At 37.5% G+C, this 23,074-nt stretch overlaps 1 protein-coding gene across 2 annotated transcripts in view; it reads right to left on the bottom strand.

Annotated features, from left to right (window-relative positions):
* LOC126190966 (chitin synthase chs-2) overlaps positions 1–23,074 on the bottom strand; it is a 336,208-nt gene that overhangs the window by 33,097 nt on the left and 280,037 nt on the right. For both annotated transcript variants that reach the window (XM_049931630.1, XM_049931629.1), the window contains exons 16-18: positions 16,923–17,228; positions 10,058–10,305; positions 1–79 (exon numbers count right to left, since the gene is read on the bottom strand). The exon at positions 1–79 is cut by the window's left edge and continues 64 nt beyond it. In XM_049931630.1, the coding sequence (XP_049787587.1) occupies positions 1–79; positions 10,058–10,305; positions 16,923–17,228 (633 nt within the window). The remainder of the gene's footprint in view (positions 80–10,057; positions 10,306–16,922; positions 17,229–23,074) is intronic.

Below are 23,074 nucleotides of genomic sequence, written 5' to 3' on the forward strand. Positions count from 1 at the left end.
TGATCCTAAATGATGATCTTTACTGTTCACAGAAGTTGTTCTTCTGCGACCAGTGACATGACCGCTTGGATCCAGGACTCTGAAAGCAAGTATATAATGTTATGTTCACAAGTTTAGCACTGTGACTTGTCACTGATGAGTGGTTAAGAAAATTATCTTCTGTGAGGTGGTATTAATTTGACATGATTAACATTTTTCTGAACACAGTGTGTCACCAGAATGTTCAATCAATAAGGAACAAAGTGCAATAATTGGAAAATTATGCTACAAGCTATACATAGCTTGGTTGCCAACATTACTGAACACAGGTGGAAAGGAAGTGGAACTGAGTACATAGTTTTACTTTCTTATGAATTAGCATGTTACTACAGCATATCATTAAAATGAGAGATGGAGACTTACTTCTTTACATTAAAAGAGACATAAATTCATAGATAGAAGTGATATGATTTCTTTGAGCAATGTAAAGCATTTTGAGCTATCAATGGTAGAGTTAAAGGAACAAAATATACATATACTGTGCTTATTAGGTCTTCTAATGGTGATGTTAATATCTTTTTTCACTAAATGAATGCAAGTGCTAGACTCCTAAAGATCATATTCTTGTTTGTGGAGATTTAAATGTCAATGTGATGAAAGTGGATGAAGTCAGCAACAGTTTCTTCAGTAACTTGTATAGTTGTTGTTCTCACTATGCATAATAAATGCAACAAGAATAATCAAACACTTATCTTCAATTATAGATCACTTTATAACACATATCAACGAGAAATACTGTGAGGCAGCTGTTAAAAACCTAGGAGTACCAGTCCATTTTGGTCAAATAGCAAAATACAAGATATCTCCAAAGAAACAAACAAAAGTGCTTAGCTGCAGAAGGGTATTTTCAAGAAGAGTGCTGATGACCAACCAGACAAGGTTGAAGTACATCCAGGAACACACAGTAATGAAAAATTTAATAAATTCATTACTATATTTTAACTAAAATTTGAGGAAACATTTCCTAAACTAATACATTCAACTGAAGAGTGTAGTAGAAAGAACTGTGCAACAAAAGGTATTGGAAAATCCTCCGAAGCTTTCAAATACCTCAGCTCTATCAAATATAATGAGAGTTACACAGCCATCATATAACTATTTCCTCAGGTAGAAAAGGGTGTCAGGAAACTGCTGCAGGAAGCTAACACCATACATAACTCAAACAATAAAGGCAAAGCCATTTGCAATGTAGTTAAACAAGAGACTGATAGTACAGAGACAAAGCAGGTAAACATAAAAATCAGAATAACATATAAACCTAAAGATCTGGCCAAATTTGTAAACAACTGCTTTAGTACTAGATCAACTAAACTGCAAGAAAGTCTTCCAAAAACAATGTCCACAGGTTTAGACCAGGTTCCAATGTGTCGACTAAAAGACTGCACAAGCAGCATAAAAGCACTTACAATAGACATTAAAAATAATTCATTCTCACCTGGTTCCTTCCCAGATTATCTCAAGCATGCAAAAATTCTACCCATCCGCAAAAGAGGTGAAAACAGAGAATTACAGACCAGTTTCATTAGTATCTTCTGTTTCAAAAATAATGAAAGATAAATAAAAAACTTAATGTGAAGCATGCAAAAGGTGTTTATCTTTTGAACTGCTATAATTTAAATACCAACTTCATTGCAAAAAACAGTTTGGTTTCAGGTCTGGAGAGGGAACAGAAGCTGCTGTAGCAACATTTACAGAAGTAGTTTTAGAAGCCCTGGATAAAGGAGAACAAGTAAGGTATTTTCCTAGACCTTAGCAAAGCATTTGACACAGCTGCTCATGAAATACTTCTTGGTAAACTTGAAGCACTAGAAATAAGGGGTTTGTAAATAAATGATTTATGTCTTACCCAGCAGACAGAGAGCAGATAGTAGAGATAGCCCAACTTTCAAGATCTCTCAGATCCAGACTGTTTGAACACTGAAGCCCCCCAAGGGAATGTATTAGACCCATTACTCATTTCATTTACATTAATGACTTCCCACTGTGTGTCACACAAGGTGAAACTGTTATTTGCCGATGACAGCAGTATCATAATTAAACATAGGACACCAAAAATGGTAGAAGAAAGATCTGACTAGGCACTTATGGTGGTCTGCAAGTGCTCAACAAACAGTAAAGTAACTCTTCATGAAAAGAAGACTAATAAGATGAACTTTTATGTAAGTGAGAAACCTAATACAGCAACACTTAAAGTACATATTGAGCTCATGGTGTGTGTGGCTAGCACAATTCTTTTCCATATGTATGTTGATCACAATTCAAATGGGTGAACATGTCAAAGCAGTCAGAAAAAGAATTAGTACAGCATGCTATGCTGTATGAATACTAACCACAGTGTCCAATAGGTCATGCCTAAGGATAACATACTTAGCACATACACATTCTGTCATCAGTTATGGCATAATATTCTAGGTACAGATGCTCAGATATGGAAAATGTGTTCAAACGTCAAAAATGAACTATCAGAATAATGAGCAAGAGACACAAAAGGACCCACTTCAGTGAACTATATAAAAAATGGAGTATTTTGACAGTTCCAAGTGAATACTTCTTTAAAATTATTGTTTTGACATAGAAACTATTGGGCAGTATGCTGTAAACAGCTGTCTACACAATCGTCAAACAAGATGATTGCAAATGCGTCATGGGCAGGAGTCAAGTAACTTTTCTCAGTTGTATAGTCTCAGCCAATGGTATACAGCCATTACCAGAGAAGATTGACATGTTGTGCAACCTATCCAAACCTACAGACTACAAACAACTTCGGCATTACCTTGGTATGGTAAATTTTTACCGGCATCATGTACCAATTACCGCTGAAACACAGGCACCGATTATGAATGCACTGGCTGGCAAGAGACCACAGGAACGCAAAAGCTACAATGGACACCAGAAATGACCAAAGCTTTTGGCAACTTACAAAGAAGCTTAGAGGAGACAGTGTTACTTGTGTTAGTGGCACACCCCATACCTGCAGCACCATAGAATATTTTAGTAGCCACCAGCCAGGTCACCATTTGTGCAGCCTTGCAACAACAGGTCAATGGAAATTGGCAACCTCTTAGTTTCTTCTCAAAGAACCTGCAACTCCGACAGAAAAAATAGAGTGCATATGACAGAGAGTTGTTGGCAATATATGAAAGTGTCAAACATTTCCACTCGTATATTGAAGCCAGACCAGTAACAATTTTCACTGATCGTAAACCTATAGTGTCAGCTTTCAGCAACATAGGCAATAAGTGCTCGCCAAGGCAGTACTGGCACATAGAGTTTGTCAGTCAATTCATCATGGATACAAGGCACATCAGAGGTGTGGAGAATCTGGTTGCAGATTACTTTCCTTGTGTTTGCAGTGTGACCAGCACAATAAACTATGATGAGCTCACGACATTGCAGGAAGTAGATCTGGATCTACAGAAGTTATTGTCAGCCCACACAACAGGGTTACACTTACAGCCAATACTCATGCCAGGAAGAAGGCTTAAGTTATGGTGCAATATATATCAAAACAGAATTCTCACCCATACATTCCACAACAATTTCATAAGCAGTGTTTGACAGTGTTCATGGCCTGGCACACCCAGGGGCAAATGCCACGATCAAGTTACTGACAGCACGTTTTGTCTGGCCATCAATTAAAAAGGACACCAGGGAATGGACTCTCATAGGTCTACAATATCAACGATGCAAAGTAGGATGACACATTCACATGTAAATTGGAAATTTCACTGGATTACCCGCAAGATTTGCCCATGTCCATCTTGATTTGGTGGGTCCACTCCCACTTTCGGATGGCTGTAAATACTTGTTGACAGTAATAGAGAGATGCATGAGATGGGCGGAGGCCATTCCAATCACTGAAATAGCAGCAGAAATTGTTGCAAAGGCATTTGTCTCTCAATGTCTACCTCACTTCAGGTGCCCATTCATATCACAACAGATCAAGGCTGTCAGTTTCAGTCTAGTTCGTTCAACAAGCTAGCTAATTTATGTGGGTTCCAGCATCACCGTACAACAAGCTACCATCCAGCAAGCAATGGTATGGTGGAGAGGTGGCACAGGATGTTGAAGGTAGATCTCATCTGTCATCAGAGAAGCTGGACAGAAGCATTACCATTGGTTCTACTTGGATTATGGACCACATACAAGACAGACATCAGTGCCTCAGTGGCGGAACTGGTGTGTGGGGAACCATTGAGAATCCCGGCAGATTACCTAACCACCGTCGCATCACCAGTGCTGAAAAACCTCTCATCAGTGATAAGTAAAATCCGTGAGCATGTGGAAACAATGAGAAGGCCTACAGTATCTAGACATGGTGAGTGACCAGTTTTCATGCATAAGGCATTGGCAGACTGTACACATGTCATGCTCCACACAGATTCAGTCAGAGTGCCACTACAACCTCCATATACTGGACCTTATCAAATAGTATGATGCGACACTCATACTGTGGACATCTCATAGAATGACAAAACTATTAGAGTTTCCATAGAGAGGGTAAAACCAGCATGGGTCTTACCAGGACGGGAGTATGATGACACTCAACAGGATGAGAAGGAACAAAGTTTGAAACTCACTACACATGATATGGCAGATGAACCCATGGCAAGGGGACGTGGGACCACAATGCAACAGCCCACACCAGCACTTTCATTATTGCAGCAACAAGTTGTCCGTACAAGAGCAGGGTGACAGGTGAAGTTTAAGTGCCCATTTATCCCGGGTGCTCTGCACTTTAAGGGGAAGGGGGTATGTAGGAACATGGCAGTAGCCAGTGATGCATGCTTCATTTATTCCATTCAAGTGCAGTGGACATTAGATATAAGTTTTTACTCTTTGACTTTTAGTTCAGTGAGTCTGCTTTTCCAAGTCGACAAAATAAAGTGTTTTGTGCAAAGCTGTATCTGGGTTTAATGTATTGCCTACACCTGTTTTAAAGTGTATTTTTAAAAAAATAGTTTTCTTTCATTTAGAGAGTTGATACAATGAAAATTATTGCAAATAAATAATCAGATTGACCAATTACAAAGCAGCCAAAGAGGACGGAGTATGTCTGTAAACAATATGATAGGTGTCTAGTTCACAAATTATGCCATATAACCTAATATATTTATCATTGGCGAAGTTTTCTGATTCATTTCTCTAGTTTGAAACAAGTTTGTTCTTCTTCTTTAATCTTGCCTAGTGTAATTTAGTGATAAATGGTCTATAGATGTCCACATCATGGTCATCTTATGTATATCCTGTTTTTGCCCTAGTATTTTATGCATATAAATATATACAGTGACATCATCCATACAAAGAAATTTGTCTACAGCTGAATGAATAAATAAATAAACGAAATAAAACTGTATAATTGAACAATCTTGGCCAAACAGTAGAACAATAAAGTAAAATAGTTGTTCTGATATAAGAGATTTTATTGCAGTTCTGTTAACAAGGAAAATGGTTGGGAATCTTTACTCTTTAACAGCAGGCACAGAAGAATCATATAGTGGAGATGCTGAGTCACAGGCAGATTAAACAAAGAGATTGCTACAAAAGTGAGTTTCGGCCAAAAGGCAATCTTCTAAGTAGACAACACACACAATTCTCACAAGTGCAAGTCACACACACACACACACACACACACACACACACACACACACACATGACCACTGTCACTGGCCACCAAGGCCAGACTGCGAGCAACAGCACGTGATGGGAGAAGGAATCTGGATGGTGCATGTAAGGATGTGGCTGAGGCAGGAAGGGGAAGGGATAGCAGGGTAGGGGTGGGGGACAGAAAGTGCTGCTTATGGGAGCATACAACATTTAGTGGGGCTGTGTAGGGCAGCTAGGTGCAGTTGGGAGATTAGACCTGGAGGTAGAGGGGGGGGGGGGGGGGGGGGCGAACAGGGTAAGGGAGCTGAGAAGAAAAGAAGTTAAGAGACTGTGTAAGCATTGGTGGAATCTCCTTCTCACTTTTTCATCACTAACCCTACCAATCAGATTCAACCCAAAACCAACACTGAACCCTGTTGACTCAGTTCACTGCTACATCCAACTGTGGTTCACCTCTAACACACCCAAATCACTCCCTTTTAACATTTCAGAATTTATTAACCTCAAACCTTGCCTCATTATCATTCTCTAAATCCCTCGACATGAAAGTTAACCCTACATCCACAGAAAGAACCGCAGAGCACCACATAAAACTGATCCTGACTTTATAGTCCTACCTGCTGACAAAGGCTACACCACAATGGTTTTGAACCACAGAGCTTATCTGGTGGAAGGAGTCTGCCAGCTTTCATATTTGTTCACCTACAAAGCCTGTGACCCCATTCCAAAAATCCAATAGGACCTCCAGTCTCTCCTCCTATCCTTAAGCCCATCCCAAAACCTGTTCTCTGAGTCTCTCTCCTCACCTCTACCACTCCCCACACTCCTACCTCCTACATGCTTCCTAAAATCCATAAACCTAACCACCCAGTGTGCCCCATTGTGGCTGGTTACTGTGCCACCACTGAAATAATCTCTGTTCTCATAGACCAACATCTTCAGCCTATTACCTGGAACCCATACCCTTCTCTACCCTCCTACATAAAAGACAACAATCATTTACTCTGCCAGTTCTCCACTGTTCCTGTTCCTTTACCACATGGTATCCTGCTCATCCCTATTGGTGCCATCTCTCTTTACACTGACATCCCTAATTCCCATGGCCTTGCCATTGTTGAACACTACCTTCAACAGTCCCTGCTGGATTCCAGAACTACAACCTCCTTTCTGGTCATTATGACCAACTATATCCTAACCCAAAATTACTTCACCTTTCAAGGCATCACACAAAGACAAATCCATGGTACAACAATGGGCACCTGCATGGCACCATCCTATGCCCAGCTATTCATGGGCCATCTAGAGGAATTCTTCCTAACCACACAGAATCCCAAACTCCTCACCTGCTGCAGGTATGTTGATGACATCTTCGTGACCTGGGTCGAAGGTGAGGACACCCTATCCACATTCCTCCAGAGCATCAACACCTTCTCCCCCATTCACTTCACCTGCTCCTCCTGAACTCAACAAGTCACCTTCCTCTATGTTGACCTCCACCTCAAAGATTGCTACATCAGACCTCCATACATATCAAACCTATCAACCACCAGCAATATTGCCACTTTGACAATTATCACCCTTTCCATACTGAGTAGTCCCTTTCCTTTCAATGTAGCCACACTCGGCCATCACATTTTTACTGATAAGCAGTCTCCTCCAAATATACCAAGGGTCTTCTGAGGCCTTCATGGACAGAACTTGCCTTCCTAACCTTGTACAGATACAGATCTCCCATGCCTTATGTCTCCAGTCACCCATCACCTCCCAAAGTCCTGCCATCCAGCTACAAAGGAGCGCTACCCTCAGTACTAACTCAGGACTGGAACGACCGAACCACATTCTCCACCAGGCTTTCAACTACTTTTGTCGTGCCCTTAAATAAAGAATATTCTACCCACTTTCCTTCCGACCCCTCCCATAGTGGTGTTCCACTGCCCAAAAAACCTATACAATATCCTCGTCTACCCCTACTCCACCCTTGCTCCCAACCTCTTGCCTTACGGCTCATGTCCCAGTAACAGATCTAGATTTGAGAGCTGTCCCATTCATCCTCCCACCACTAACTACTCTAGTCTGGTCACAAGCATCATCCATCCCATCAAAGGCCTGTGAAATTACTCATGGGATCTACAAGCTGCATTCTACATGGGCATGACAACCAGTAAGCTGTTGTCCGTGTGATTGGACACGAACAAACTGTGGCAAAGAGATAGCTGGACCACCCAGTTACTGAACACGCTGTTTGGCACAACATTCTCCACTTCAATGTCTGTTTCACAACCTACATCATATGGATCCTTCCTACCAACACCAACTTTTCTGAACTGCACAGATGGGAACTCTCCCTGCAATATATCATATGTTCCTGTAACCCCCAACCTTAACCTTCGTTAGTCTTTCTCCTTCACCCACCTACCCCTCCCTGCTTCCACACCAGCATTACACAGCCTTCTATTCCAACAACATACCTGCACTCTCTTTACTTATCTCCTTTTCTGTCCCCCTCCCCTTCCTCCCTCACAATCTAATCCCCAAACTAGACCCAGCTGCACTACATTGTCCCCACCAACCCATGTATTCTTCCACAAGCAGTGCTTTTCACTCCATCCCTACCCCTACCTTGCTACATCTTCCCCTCACTGTCCCAGCCTCCTCTTTTAGCCCCACTACTCAGATTGCTTTTCCCATCATGCTCACAATCTGGCCTCGGTGATCAGAGACAGTGGTCATGTGCATGTGAGTTGTGCTTGCATGAATGTTGTCCACTTTAGAAGAAGGCCTATTTGCTGAAAGCTTACTTGTTTAACAGTCTTTTTGTTGTGCCTGTCTGTGACTTCACATCTCACTACATGGTGAGTAGCAATCAATCAATGGTAGGCAATGAAAACCTCGTAACTCCATTTCGTTAAATTTTGCAAAAATGGATTCATAAAAAAATAATACGAAGTGATATGGAAAGTTGCTACATGTATAATTGTATAGTAGAAGCCTAGTTATTGACAGATTAGAGAAATCCATGCACTTTCAAATTTCTCTTTGATTATGTAGTTACTGATAACTGGAATTACAAGTTTTCACAAACAGTTGGAATTATGAGGTTTTCATTCCCTACCATCACTATCCTTTTCATAATATTGTCATTATTCTATACTGGATTTTCCATTGTTTGACCCAGAACAGTCATTACCAATGACTATGAAGTCATAATGAAACTAAAATTTTTCATTATTTACCATATTTTGCCAGGACTTATCTCCAATTATTATTAGTGCTTATTAAAGGAATATCATATTATATTTCATATATGTATGGTGTAAATGCCTTTGTGAGTATTTGTAAAAGATGTGATCTGGATTTCCTAGGAACAGTTTATAATTGCATATAGCATGACTTTGTGGCACATGGCAGAAAATGGGTTTGTTTGTAGCAAGACAAGAATTGATATGAACAATGTGATGACATCTGGAGTGGCATGTATTGTATTGTTAGCAGGGTGACCATTGTTTCAGCTTCTCTTGATATGACAGCAGACATACTAATAGTGGTGCACTCAGTGATAATGTTCACTTTTTGGAAAAGGGCAGGGCCTATGTACAGTACACCATAGGCATACCAATGTTTGGAGGCTCTGAAGAGAACAAACATTGTCAGATTGCAGCCATTATTGTCAGATGAGTGCAAAACTTGACCTGATTGTGTGGGTACACAATGTGATCACCTCTGATTTGCATAACCAGTAATTTTGACAGCAACTGTTAAATTTGTGATGTGTTAAGGCTGGTGGCTGCACACTATATTTGAGATCTCCATGATGTTATCTTTTAACATAATAATGCAAGACTACATGTTACCCATGCTGTCTTGACCTACTTTGATACAGATGGTGTCCAACCCATCCCACAAATTTAACCATGCAACTTTCCTGCTATACTGTAGAGACACAAGAAGTAAAATTTCATTATTTTCTATCCTTTGTGACATTACAGTGTTGATGGCCAGCAGTTTATTTTTGTCATGGTATCATCTGGCACAGTATAATTTTTGTTGTATGTCATAGTTACTAATCTGCATCAGGCAATGCAGAGGATGCATCAAGGGATAGAGGAAATAACAAATTCTGTATATCAGTCTATGTCATTTTCACAATAATCTTGTATTCTGTGATCCTACAGGAATTTTTTTGGAAGACTAGAGTCAAGAAATTTGTGTTCGTTCATTTAATTTATTTTGAATATTTATTTTTTATAGTTTCTTATATAATATGATATAAATCTGCTTCATTCATTTCTAGTGCAATGTTTTCAGTTAGAAGCCATACATAATCTCTCCCTCTCTCTCTCTCTCTCTCTCTGTGTGTGTGTGTGTGTATTTTTTTCCTCACTATGTGATGTGGACTTTAAGAAATACTGACCTTTCCATTGTTTCCAAACGCTTTCCAAGAGAATCTAGAGATTCTGCAATTCTGAGGAGCTGTTGCCTCTCATCAATTGGTTTGGGATGTGTGAAAAACATACATTTGAAGAGGCCAGCGAAGGAGATTTCAATGGATCCTTCTTCATTGTCATCACCTCCACCACCTCCTTGAAGAAAGCCCAAGAGAGACTTTTGCCTGGCTTTCTTCTTTGCTTCTTCAGCTTCTTTCTTTTCTTGCTCTATTTCCTAAAAATGTGAAGTCACTTGTTCTGTCAAATGAACTCTGAATACAAATTTTTTTATTAAATGTGCAACAGTAAAATAGTTGTAAGCAATGATTTCCTATTTTAACCATAAGTGTCTGTTAGCATTTCCTACTATAAGCTTCGAGGTTTCCTGAGCTCTGTATTCAGTTGTTAACCTTGTGAAACGTTTCTATGCATATAACTTAAATGTATATCACTGATTGCAGGAAATCATTGACTGATCTGCATATGTACAATTATGATAGAAAGTATTTAATTTCAAAAGAACATTAAGTTCTTTATTATATATAAGCCCATATTTATCAGCAAGATGATTATCTTTCAAAACACTCAATTTAAGAAAAGAAGAACTAAGTAATCCAATTTATATCTCACTGTTAAACCAATTATTATTAGGATATCACTTGAATTACTGTAACCTGTGACAGTATTATGAAAAGGATAGATTGCTACTCACCATATAGTGGAGATGTTGGATTGCAGACAGGCACAACAAACTGGCCAAAAGGCATTCTTCTGAATTAGGCAACATACACACGTACATCCATGCAAACATAACTCACACACATGTAATCACTGTCTCTGGCTGCCAAGGCCAGCCAGACAGAGTATATGTTGCATAATTCAGAAGAAGGCCTTTTGGCCAAAAGCTTACTTGTTTAGCAGTCTTTTTGTGATTCACCATCTCCACTATATAGTGAGTATCAGTTTACACTTTTCATAATATAGTCATTATTCCATTGTGAATTTTCCATTGTTTTACTGTGACCTGTAGTGAACAATGGAAGCAAAATACTGCATCACACACTTCAAAGGATTTTGTAGTTGTATTTGCAGAAACCATATTTTTCTCACCATCATCATCACTGAGTCAATGTCTAATACTGAACAAACATCAGTATGAATCTTAAGCAGCTAACAATGGTACATCTGCATTTACATCTACACTGAGGTGACAAAAGGTCATATGATACCTCCTGATATTGTGTCAGACCTCCTTTTGCCTGGTGTAGTGTGGCAACTTGACACGGCATGGATCTGCAGGTCATTGGAAGTCCCCTGCAGAAATATTGAGCAATGCTGCCTCTGTAAGTGTCCATAATTGTGATTGTGTTACCAGTGTCAGATTTTGTACACAACTGACCTCTTGATTACATTCCATAAATGTTTGATGGGACTCATGTAGGGAAATTTGGGTGGACAAATCATTTGTTTGAATTGTCCAGAATGTTTGAGAATGTGAAGTCCATGAATGGCTGCAAGTGACCTCCAAGTAGCTGAACGTATCATCCAATGATCATTTCATTTGGAACAGATGACTACACTATTCCATGCAAATACAGCCCACACTATTACGGAGCCACCATGAGCTTGCACAGTGCCTTATTGAAAACCTGGGCTCATGATTTTTGAGGTCTGCACCACACTCTAACTTTACCATCAGCTCTTACCAACTGAAATCAGGACTCTTCTGACCAAGCCATGGTTTTCCAGTTGTCTAGAGCCCAACTGATATGGTCACAACCCCAGGAGAGGCGCTGCAGGCAATGGTGTGCTGTTAGCAAAGGCACTCGCGTCAGTCATCTGCTGCCGTAGCCCATTAATTCCAAATTTCACCACACTGTCTTAATCTATACCTTTATAATATGTCCCACATTGATTTCTGCAGTTATTTCACACAGTGTTGCTTGTCTGTTAGCACTGACAACTCCATGAAAATGCCACTGTTCTCAATTGTTAAGTGAAGGCCATTGACCATTGTATTGTCCATGGTGAGAGGCAATGCCAGAAAGTTTATATTCTCGGCACTCTCCTGACACTGTGGATCCCAGATATTGAATTGAGTAATGATTTCCAAAATGGAATACCCCATGCACCTAGCTCCAGCTACCATTCCATGTTCGGAGTCTGTCAGTTCCCATTGTGTGGCCATAATCACATCAGAAACTTTTTTATATGAGTCACCTGAGTACAAATGACAGCTCAGCCAATGCGCTGCCCTTTTATACCTTGTGCACATGATACTACTGCCACCTGTATATGTGCATATCGCTATCCCATGACTTTTTGTCACCTCAGTATACATCTCAACTACAGAAATCATTATAAAATACATTTCAGATGGTACTTTTCTATGTGAAACAGAGTTTTTTTTTAGCAAGATAAAAATGTCATCAATGGTTCATTTTCACCCATGCAGCCATTACATGCATAAGCTGATCATAATGTAGTGTTAAGTACAATAGGAAATAGTGCATAGTAAGCCACAGTTAAGTGAACAATACATAGCAGTTTTTTACTGTAGAAATAAATGTAGTTCTTTTTATCTTGCTTCCTCCCTACAGTTGTTCACTTGCAGCTATTCTCCACAGAGAAAAGTGTTATATGACCTCTTAAATGAAATACTGGCAGAGCAAAACAACAAAAACTACCCTACTGGTACATTCTATTATTTTATTGTGTGATTTATAAAAGAATTCATCATAAATTACAATTAAGTTGTTGTAATATGGGACCCTCGGCCTGTATGAATTGTTTAAACGACAGCATCTTTCTGCAATTTTGGCATTACACTATTGTCAGGTACAAATATTTGATGTCATGTCATGGAACAGTTATGTATTTCAGCCTGCAGTGACTGAATTGTGTAGAATGGTTTTAGTACATTAAGAAGGCTCATAAAACTAAGCTTTTGATATGTCTGAAAAAGAAAGTTTACATTCACTGTGTATTATCAGTTTTCATTCATGGGGGATTGCTTGGTGAACAATGAAGAGATACATGTTGGAAGTTACTGGGAGAGACAGAAAGAAATGGATCAGGGAACAGGTTTGGATTAGAAGATGTAATTAAGACTAATGAAAATGAAATTGAAGTGTGCAGGTTTGTAGCAGGTGAACTGGTGATAGATGGACAAAGGAGGAGTTTTGGCAGATTCCATGAGGCTAGAAAAGACTAAGAAAATGACATAAAGCAAAATGGTTTGATTACATTAGAAAACTTTCAGGAGTAATGTCAATGCATGTAAATATATATACAGTAATGCGTGGAAAAGTGCCAAAGAGCTGATGATGACAAAATGTAAACTGTTTTCCAGGTTAATAACATGTAAGAAGAAGAAAAACCATTCAATATTTTGTGGAACACAAATTAAAACAGTGTTTCAAAATTAGTTTTTACCCATACCCTTGTGGGATTAATGCCTTAGAATAAAATGGGAATGCCCTTCATAAATGTCACTTTTAATTTTGAGTGACGTACATAATTCTGATATGCATTGTTCCTCTAGTCTTCAGTCTGAAGACTGGTTTGATGCAACTCTGCACACTAGTGTGTCCTGTGCAGACCTCTTCATATTTGCATAATTACTACACCCTTCATCCATGTGAACCTGCTTACTGTAGTTTAGTCTTGCCTCCTTCTATAATGCCCCACCCCACTTCCCTTCACTGCCAAAATGATGACTCATCCCGCAATGCCTCAGAATATGTCCCATTAATTGGTCCTTTCTTTTAGTCAATTTCTGCCACAAATTTCTTTTCTACCCAGTTTGAATCAGTACCTCCTCCTTAGTTACCCAATATACCCAATTAATCATCAGCATTCTTATGTGGCACCACTTTTCAATATTTTGTATTATGATAAAAAAATCATTCATATCATTGAAAAGCTGAGAAAAAGATAAGTCTAAACTTTTAGTGAATATGGAACTATCAGCACCAGGAATAGATATGATTATTTCAAGTGATTACTGTAAACATAGCATTTCTGTGGCCTTATTTTATAGCTCTACTTAGAACAAAACTTACATGTTTCTGCATTACCCCATTTGCTTATATGTGCAAACAGAGATATTTCTGTGGTCTTTTTTACTGTTCTTTTCTCTGTATTCATTGTTATCTGAGCACATGTCTTTATTGTTTTAGTGTTAAAAAAGACTAGTTGGTATGAAGTCAGTGTTGAAATTGATGGATGATGGCATTTGCAATCGGGGTGTGAAACTAATCCAACAGAAATACATGTGTGTTACAACAGCTGGGATTCATCTGCATATTTGTAGCCCAGAAAAAAATTATGTTACAGTGTATTTCTTGTTATACGACCTTTCATAGTTCTAATGTGTAGAAGGCAAGTACATTTTTACTTTGAGCATCTATATATGATTTATCAGTTAGAGAAGTCATGCTCTAAATGTGCAAGAGTGCTATCTCTATTTCAAAAAATTTAATTACCTTTTTGGTTCTTTTCTCAATGAATTCCCGAGTTCCCCAGGTAATATCATTAAGGTTGAATAGTGTGAAAATATACAGCACCATGTATGCTGATGGTATGGCTATGAAGTACACAATACCAAATGGTAAGCATCCCACTTCTTTTGGGTGAAGTAGTGCTGCAGTTACTACCACAGCAATAACCCCAAAGAAGAAGACAGAGTAAGGTGCAAGCAGGCCATTCTCTTGAATTTGCAGAAGTACACCAACTGTTACAGCCATCATTGTAAGGCTATATGCTGCGCTGATGACCAATGCGACAAACAGCTGCTACAACTAATGATATGTTAGTACACAACATGCATACCTTTAATAATTTATAGTTGGTAAATGAAACATATACACAAGTTAAAGTTAGTGTGTACATATTATCTGTTCTTTACCAATACCCACCAATTGCAAAATAATTTACAGTTATGGGAGAATTGGACCAAATAATTACCCACCACCTTAGTGAAGCATAAACAAAAATACAATGATTAGTAGGGAGAGAAGAAGCAGTAATATCCACAACAACTAGTTTCTACTGATGATTTTAAGTCAGAGAAAGGAAATTGCAATTGTGCCATCACCTCAAGGATGCTTGTAATTTTCTGCAAATAATTTCATTTAGCCATGCTTGATGTTAACAGATTAAATTTTAATGGACATTATTTTTAATGGATCATGTTAGCAGGTGCATAAAATATTCTTAGTCTTCTTGCCACATCAGGTGTGAGTAAGAGCCTGAGCTTTCAATAACTTCCTGCATTATCATAATGTGGAGCCACTAATGTTGTTACTGTTAACATGATCCAGTAGACAATGTATGAATATCCATCCCTTCGTGTATTGCCATCACGTAGAACAACTAAATGTTGTTGCTGTTAATGTGATCCAGTAGTCACTCTGTGAATACCCACCCCCTATCATTAATACATCAATTATAAAAAAAGAAATTTGCATGTGCTGCCAGAGATTATGTTGATGTCTGTTATGTAGGGATGGTAATAGCACCCCTATTGCCACCGGAAAAATTTATTTCTTGCCATTTTCTCAGCATCCAGCATCAACTTCCATCCATCACTATCCCGGTTAAACATTTTGTAGTTCCTTCTGGTCTCCACATTCTTATTTATTCATGACATAATCTCAGTAGTTTGAAGCATTGGATAAGACTTTTATTTTTGAAAACATAATGTAATGTGTAATTGTGGCAAAGCAGCTGTTGATTTCTCCATTCCATCATCAGCTGTTCTTGGCTCCAGTAAACTGAGTGAATGTGTGTATGAACACCTTCCTAGCTATTTTTTTCAACCATTGTTCTTGGTTTGGGACATGATTAATATTTGTGTATATCTTGTCAGTCTCTTTGAGGATCTGTTTTCCTAAATTTCATTAGGTCTTTCTTTATGTCTTTTCTTGTTATATTGCTTTGAAAATATAAATATTTTCATGAGATTCTGTTTAAAGATATTCTTATTACATGACCATACCACTGCAGTCTTTTGAGCTCTAATACATCGGTTAAGCTTCTTTCAGAGTAAAGTTGGTGTCATATGTCTTTATTTTTTTAAATTTTATCTTTGCTGTTTATTTTTAAAGCAAGACTGGAGGAACTTCATTCATTTTGCATTGAGGCCACTGCTGGCTGGTGAAGTCAGTGCCATTGTTTCCAAACCATATGTCAAAACTGGGGCAAGTTACATTTATAAAGTGTAATCTTGACATATAATGAGAAAATTATTTGCCACAGAGAATGACATACAGAATGATGAAATTTTGAAGTTGCAGCAGTATTCTAATGCTTATTTCCTGGTGTATAGTATTGTCTGAAGATACACCACTGCACAAATATGTAAAGTTGTCCACTTTATTGATTTCTTCATTTCAAATCTTCTAGTGCATTGTGTAAGTACTTCTAATTATTATCAAGTCAACCACCTTTGTCCAGATTTGGAAATTTAAGGTGCACCTTTTCAAAATAATGTCACTGGTTTCTGTTTCAAGACATTCTTATCATATAACCAAACCACCACAGTCTTTTGAGTGTTGCACAACATTCTGATATTTACGGATATAGTTGCTCCTGAAGCAAGAAGACTGAGAATATTTTATCCAAGAATATTGTCATGAGTGACTTTGTTATCATATTCTCATTGTTAACAGATGCAATTTTATCTTAGCAAAAATTGATTTCTTGTTTCTCTCTATATGTTATTTTTCTGTTTGCTCTCCTGATAATGTAAACATAAAAAAAAACTGTGTATATTGTTCAACAATCAGTCCAATCATGCAAAATCTGAACTAAAGTTTATGTCAATATATTTTGCTTGCAGGAACAAACCTTCTTTGTTTTCTTCACTGCAACCTCTCTTGTTCCCCATGAAACAACATTCAGGTTGATGAGAGAGTACAAAATAAGAAGGAGATACATAGATGGAATAGAAAGCAAGTAAATTATTCCAGGAACAATACACCAGAATTCTTGAGGGTGAAGGCAGGCAGCAATGAAGAAAGATCCAGACAAGGCAATGAGAAAAATTGCTGACGGTGAACCGATGCCGTCTTCACCGAGTTGCAGAGCTGTACCCACGATGACAGCCATCATAATCAGTGCATAGCATGTCGACAAAATCTGGGCCACAAGTAGCTAGATGACACACAAAACAGATTTATCAGCAATAAAACATACACAATAAGCAAGCAGTTGCCTAAGGGAAGATAGGAGCATAGAAAAAAAGTTCATACACATAGTATAATAAATCACAGTTTAAAAAATATCTCAAATGACAGTACATGATATAGAAACAGTATAATTTAACTTTTTCAGAAGTAGAACATGAACATTGACTCTGCCCAAATTGTCTAGTCCATTTATAAGTAATGCGTGTAGTGATTATATATTGTACTGCAGGTTTGTATTGTGTTTCTAGGATACCTGAATGATAGTTATATAAATAATCTTGAAAAAGTCTGTCATAGAGATATGTATAAAGCAGTAACCATGTTTTCTTCTGGAGTTGATGAACACTTCCCATCAACTATGAAGGTACACAAAAAGAAACTTCAGTTTCTAAAACTGTGAAAGAAAAAATAAATTCAAAACAATTCTGAATTCTTGAATTTATGGGTGCATAAGATATGAAATATCTAAGGTCAAATGCAAATATAAGCTATACTCCAAAACATTTTAATTTTCTGTTAAAAATGGAGATTCAGATGTTTGGAGTTGTGAATAATATATAGCCGAGTTTATTACATGTTCAGTATCTTCAGATCATATAGATAAAACTGCTCAATTTCTATCACAGGAAGATAGAAATGGTAGACAATATTGATGTATTAAAAATATAAGCACAGAAATGTTTTGTATTGGAACAACAAGAAAAATGTACATGGTGTCCCAGGAGCAATGGTCAGTATTCAGGGGTATGACAGGAATGATCATTTGAAGCAAAAAACTTCGTACAGACGTATGCCCTCTTCTGAATGGTTTCCATGGCAGGGCACATTTAAAATATGTGGTTATTTATTCCCTGTGTTATTTAATACAGGAAAATTATTTTTGGAATTGTACATGCCCATTTGACTGAGCGATCAAAAATTAGTCTAGTGCAATATCTGTTTCATCAATATGTATTAGCAGGGATAGTAAAACATGAAGAACAACCAGTTCTCCACAGTGACAATAACTACCAGCACCATGAAACAGATGATTATTCTTTACTGTTCCTGCTTACAATTATAAATAAACAAATGTAATGTGGGACCTCGATATTGAATGAGCATGTAAAATTATGCTTTAAATATCATTTTTCTGTATTGAATAATACAGAAAATAAATAAAAACATACATTAAATGTGTTCTATCTAGGAAACTGTAGTGCATATGTCCCTATGAAGTTGTTTGCTTCAAATGATTGTTCCTGTCATATCCTAGAATACTGACCATTCCTCATGGAACTCATAGTAAATAAGAACTCTACAAACATTCTGAACTGTCTCAAAGATGCTTTTAAAACAGAAAACACATCACTTTCTTGTAATGCTATTACAGTATAGAGAATGCCTTAGGTTAAAAGCTTATATGACTGAGTTTCTAACTCACTATTTAATAGTAAAATAATTTATCATGTAAAAGGGAGAGGTAAGTCTGTCACACTTATAATTATACTGTAGTGATAATACATTGCAATGATGATTATAGTGACATCACAGAGTGCTCAAAGTATTTATGATCAGTGATAACAGCCATTGACATATGTTTATTCTTTGTTTTGTAGACAATAGTTATTTCTTGTTCTTCTTGAATAACTGTTGTATGCTACTTGGATATGGTGCTTTAATAGTATTAATGGTCATGTGTAACTCTGATAAACAATATTTATGAAAACATTTTGGGAAATCGGCAATCAGTTCCGTAGTTGTACTTCGAAAAACAGTCTAGATCACACAAATAACATTTATTGGACTGTATTCTGGAATACAGAGCACTATAATTATAGGTGGATATACATATAAAATGTAGATAATGTAATAAAAATAAAAGGAAGTTTTACCCAAAGTTGATGTGTAGAGATGGAGCCACAGACCAGAAAGTGCTAAGTCTTCAATGCTGTCAATTGCTGGAGAAGCAATGATGCTGTGGGGTTAATTATCAGATGCTTCACCCCCTAGTCATCTCCACATGTTATTTGTGACCAAAAGAATGAATAATTATTGAATACATGATGAAAAACTTTAGTTACTAACGTGAAAATGATATCTATTTACAGCATTGGATGTAAAATTAACCACTATTATATTTGTGACGCAAAGAATTGAAATATAAAATAGCCCACAGTAAAAAGTCAATAACTTACACCATTCTCTGTGAGACAGTGTGTATATATAAGGCATCACTGGTTACTTAGCAGTGTGTCTAATGTGTCCATAAAATTTTTATTACTAGTTTGCTTGTGGTATCTAATTATAATATCAGTTTAAGTTGCTTATTTTAAGTTTATGCTGTAATATGTAACATATTAAAATGAAAATTAACATAAAGTAAGAGGCCAATAACATTGCTATTGCACTGCCCTCTACAGGACCATCTGCTTGTACAGGATGCTGTTCATTCCTTAGCAATGTGCAACATCAATAGCTGTCAAAGATGTTACAATGTAATGGATTATATTTAGCTGGTTGTTCTTTGCATCACGAGTATAATAGTGGTTAATCTTACAGACAATACTGGAAATAGCTATAATTTTTAAATTAGTAACTCAAGTTTTTCATCGTGTATTCAATAAGCATTCATTGTATTGGTTGGAAATGACTTGTGGAAATGAGTAGGGGGCGGAGTTCCGCTATATAACTGCACCACATATTTGCTTCTCCAACAGTTGACAGCACTTGAAGACTTCTGCAGTTCCTGCTCTGTAGATCCATCTCCCCACATAGGCTATGGGTATAACTTTGTTTTATGTTCATATTTTATCTGTATGTCCCTCTATATTTTCCGTACTTAATATTCCAGAGTACAGTCTGAAGATAGTCTATCTTTAGACTGAAATCAGTCACCAATAAATGTGATTTGTGTGATCTAGACTGTTTTCTAAGTAAAACCCTAACAAACAACATTTTTAGTGACCACGAGATGATCTGAAACGCAGTGTGATCTGAAATGAATGTGCAGCTCCACACTGACTGCCCAATGTACGTGAAACAAGTGTGCCAGCTGCATTGTACTGCATGTCCATTACAAGTCTCATTGTCATATCCTCAAGCTGGACATGCCACTTACAATCGAGTCACTTATGGGCACAATAATCTGCAGATCCTCAATCAAGCCCGCACTATTCTAGCAACAAAGTCCTATTTTATGGTTTGCACAGTTAGATGGTCTGTTCTTGTTAGCACAGGTGACAACAAATGAGACTAAGTACAGCTACATTGTTTAGCATTGAACAAAGACGTGGCTACAGAGATGCAAGATATTCTGGCTGCACCACCAAACACCAATTGGTATGCGACAATCAAGAATGCTTTAATCACTTGCCCATTGCAGTCAAAGGTGAAGAGGCTTGAGAAGTTGTTGTGCACAGAAGAGTTGGGAGAATGCACCATCTTGCAGTTGCTGTGACTCCTGCGGGCACTTGTGAGCAATGCCATCAACAATAATGTACTTCAGAATATCTGGCTGTTGCGCCTACCATCCCGTGCACAGAAATATTAATGGTGTGTGCCGGTGATCTCAACACACAATTCTGTTTAATGTCACATAATTAGTGTAAGTTGTGTTTTTACTAAGAATGTGTCCCTGTTAGGAACAGATCTTTTTAATTTTTGAATTATATTGTCTTACGGTGAAAATCAGATCACAGTTTAAGGTGCAGAGAGATCAACAACTAAATGTTCACTCTGTTATGGAGGTGCAAGAAGTAGAGGAAGCAGCGACTTTGGCCCAACATTTAGTCAATCCCCCAGTGCAATTTTTAAAGGTAGAAAGCTTTCTAACACTAAAAAAAAAAAATAATAATAAAAAAAATAAAATAAAAAAAAAATAATAAAAAAATAAAAAATGCTGACAAAACAAGATTTAGAGCAGGGTACAACCCAAATGTGTGGGATGTTCACTAAAGTGCAAAACAGAGTGTGAAAGCAAAAAGAGATCTCTAATGACCTAAATCAATTGTGACAAGTTCAAGAACAATTTCCTCTATGATTACAAAAAGTAACAAGTTGCAGGATCTGAGAAATAAACAACAAGAAGTAGGAACTAAATTAGGACAATTAAACCAAATAGTAGCTTATCATATGGTTGTGGTCAATTGATTGAGAAAAGATTTGATGAACATAAATCAAAATGTTTGAGCAAATTTGATGACTGGGCAAAAGATAAAGAGCAACAAATGATACACAATTTTAACATGTTCACAAAAGTATTAAGAAAGCGGTAAAGAAACTTATCAGTTGATAATTTACCTTCAAATAATAAACTCAAGCAAGATCTGGAGGAAATTAAGGATCAATTAGGACATGACTTCGTACAGTGGGGGACAAGAATCTCACAGTCCGTTGAAGTCTTTTCCTGAGATATAGAGGAGATTCAGGGGGCAATACAGGATGGCCATACCAAATTGCACTAGGAAGACACAGAATAGACATCAAGTACTAAACCAGAAGATGTCAGTGTTCATGCTTATCAAACATTTTGCAATAATAATTCAGATTCAGTGCATGAAATTTTATCAGCCACAATATATACAACAATGTTAATTGGAGGAGAAACTTCTCGGACATAGGCAGCTTTAACAGTTTTCACCTGGCAAGAATATTGTAAATCCTCTTGTGTTTATTTGTGGATTCCATAGAGTCTTAGGGAGGTCATGGGCAGAATCACAAAAGATAAGTTCTGTCTCAGGCTATATTCAGAGAGTTGACAAACTATGGGCCACTGATATGCTGGACTCCTGTATGATGTATGAAGAATTCAAAAAAGTCTTCCTAGCCAAATACTGGTCTAGAGCAGGGATTCCCAAACTTTTCCTCTTATGCAACATTTTGAGGTTTGTGGTAATCTGATGAAACACATTCTTTATTTTGAAGGTTAAAAATATGAAAAACCTATTTTATTCAGTGATTACTTCCACTTTAAATCATAACTAATAAGATGCAAATCACTATAAATCTTTTTAAAAAGTAAGTAGTATCATCAGAAAGTTGAGAAAAAATAAACACTGTGTTATTTATAAGTTTTATTTTTTATTTTATTTATTTATTTATTTTTCAGAGCTCTTATTCACTACCTGCAGAACACTGGTGTTCCGTGGAATACAATTTGGAAAACCCTGGTCTAGAGGGATAGAGGAGCACCTGAGGAAGCATGTCTTTACTCCAGAGCCTCTTTCATTTAAATCAGGTTGCTTGGGACAGTACTTCAAAAAGTTTTTGAATAAGGTGAGATATTGGGATGAACCACCAAGCAGGGTAGTGCAGTGGTTAGCACAAGGGACTCACATTCAGGAGAATGATGGTTCAAACCTGCATCCGGCCATCCCGATTTGAGTTTTCCATGATTTCCCTAAATCACTTACGACAAATTTTGGGATGCTTATGTCGAAAGGGCACAGCCGATTTCCTTCTCTGTCCTTCCCTAATTTGAGCTTGGGCCCCATTTCTAATGCCCTCATTGTCGACAGGATGTTAAACACTAATCTCCTCCTCTGAGATAATGATAGCCTACAGATTCTAAAAGCCAAGTTGAGGTTCATGAAGAACATACACATACTTCTGAATAGAATATAGGTTAATTCATGTTTGTCTTAGATTCAATTGATGTGATACAGGCAGATATCAAATTGAAAATTGTACAAGGCAATTTCCATGTGCAGGAACATACTTCATATAATGTCCATGCAAATAACATCATGCACACAAGACAAGCAAACGGTCCTATGAACACAGCTACAGTCCTGAACAGAATTGCAATTACTGGCAGAATGGGAATGGAAA

This window comes from Schistocerca cancellata, chromosome 6 (assembly GCF_023864275.1).
Source record: "Schistocerca cancellata isolate TAMUIC-IGC-003103 chromosome 6, iqSchCanc2.1, whole genome shotgun sequence".
Lineage (NCBI taxonomy): Eukaryota > Metazoa > Arthropoda > Insecta > Orthoptera > Acrididae > Schistocerca > Schistocerca cancellata.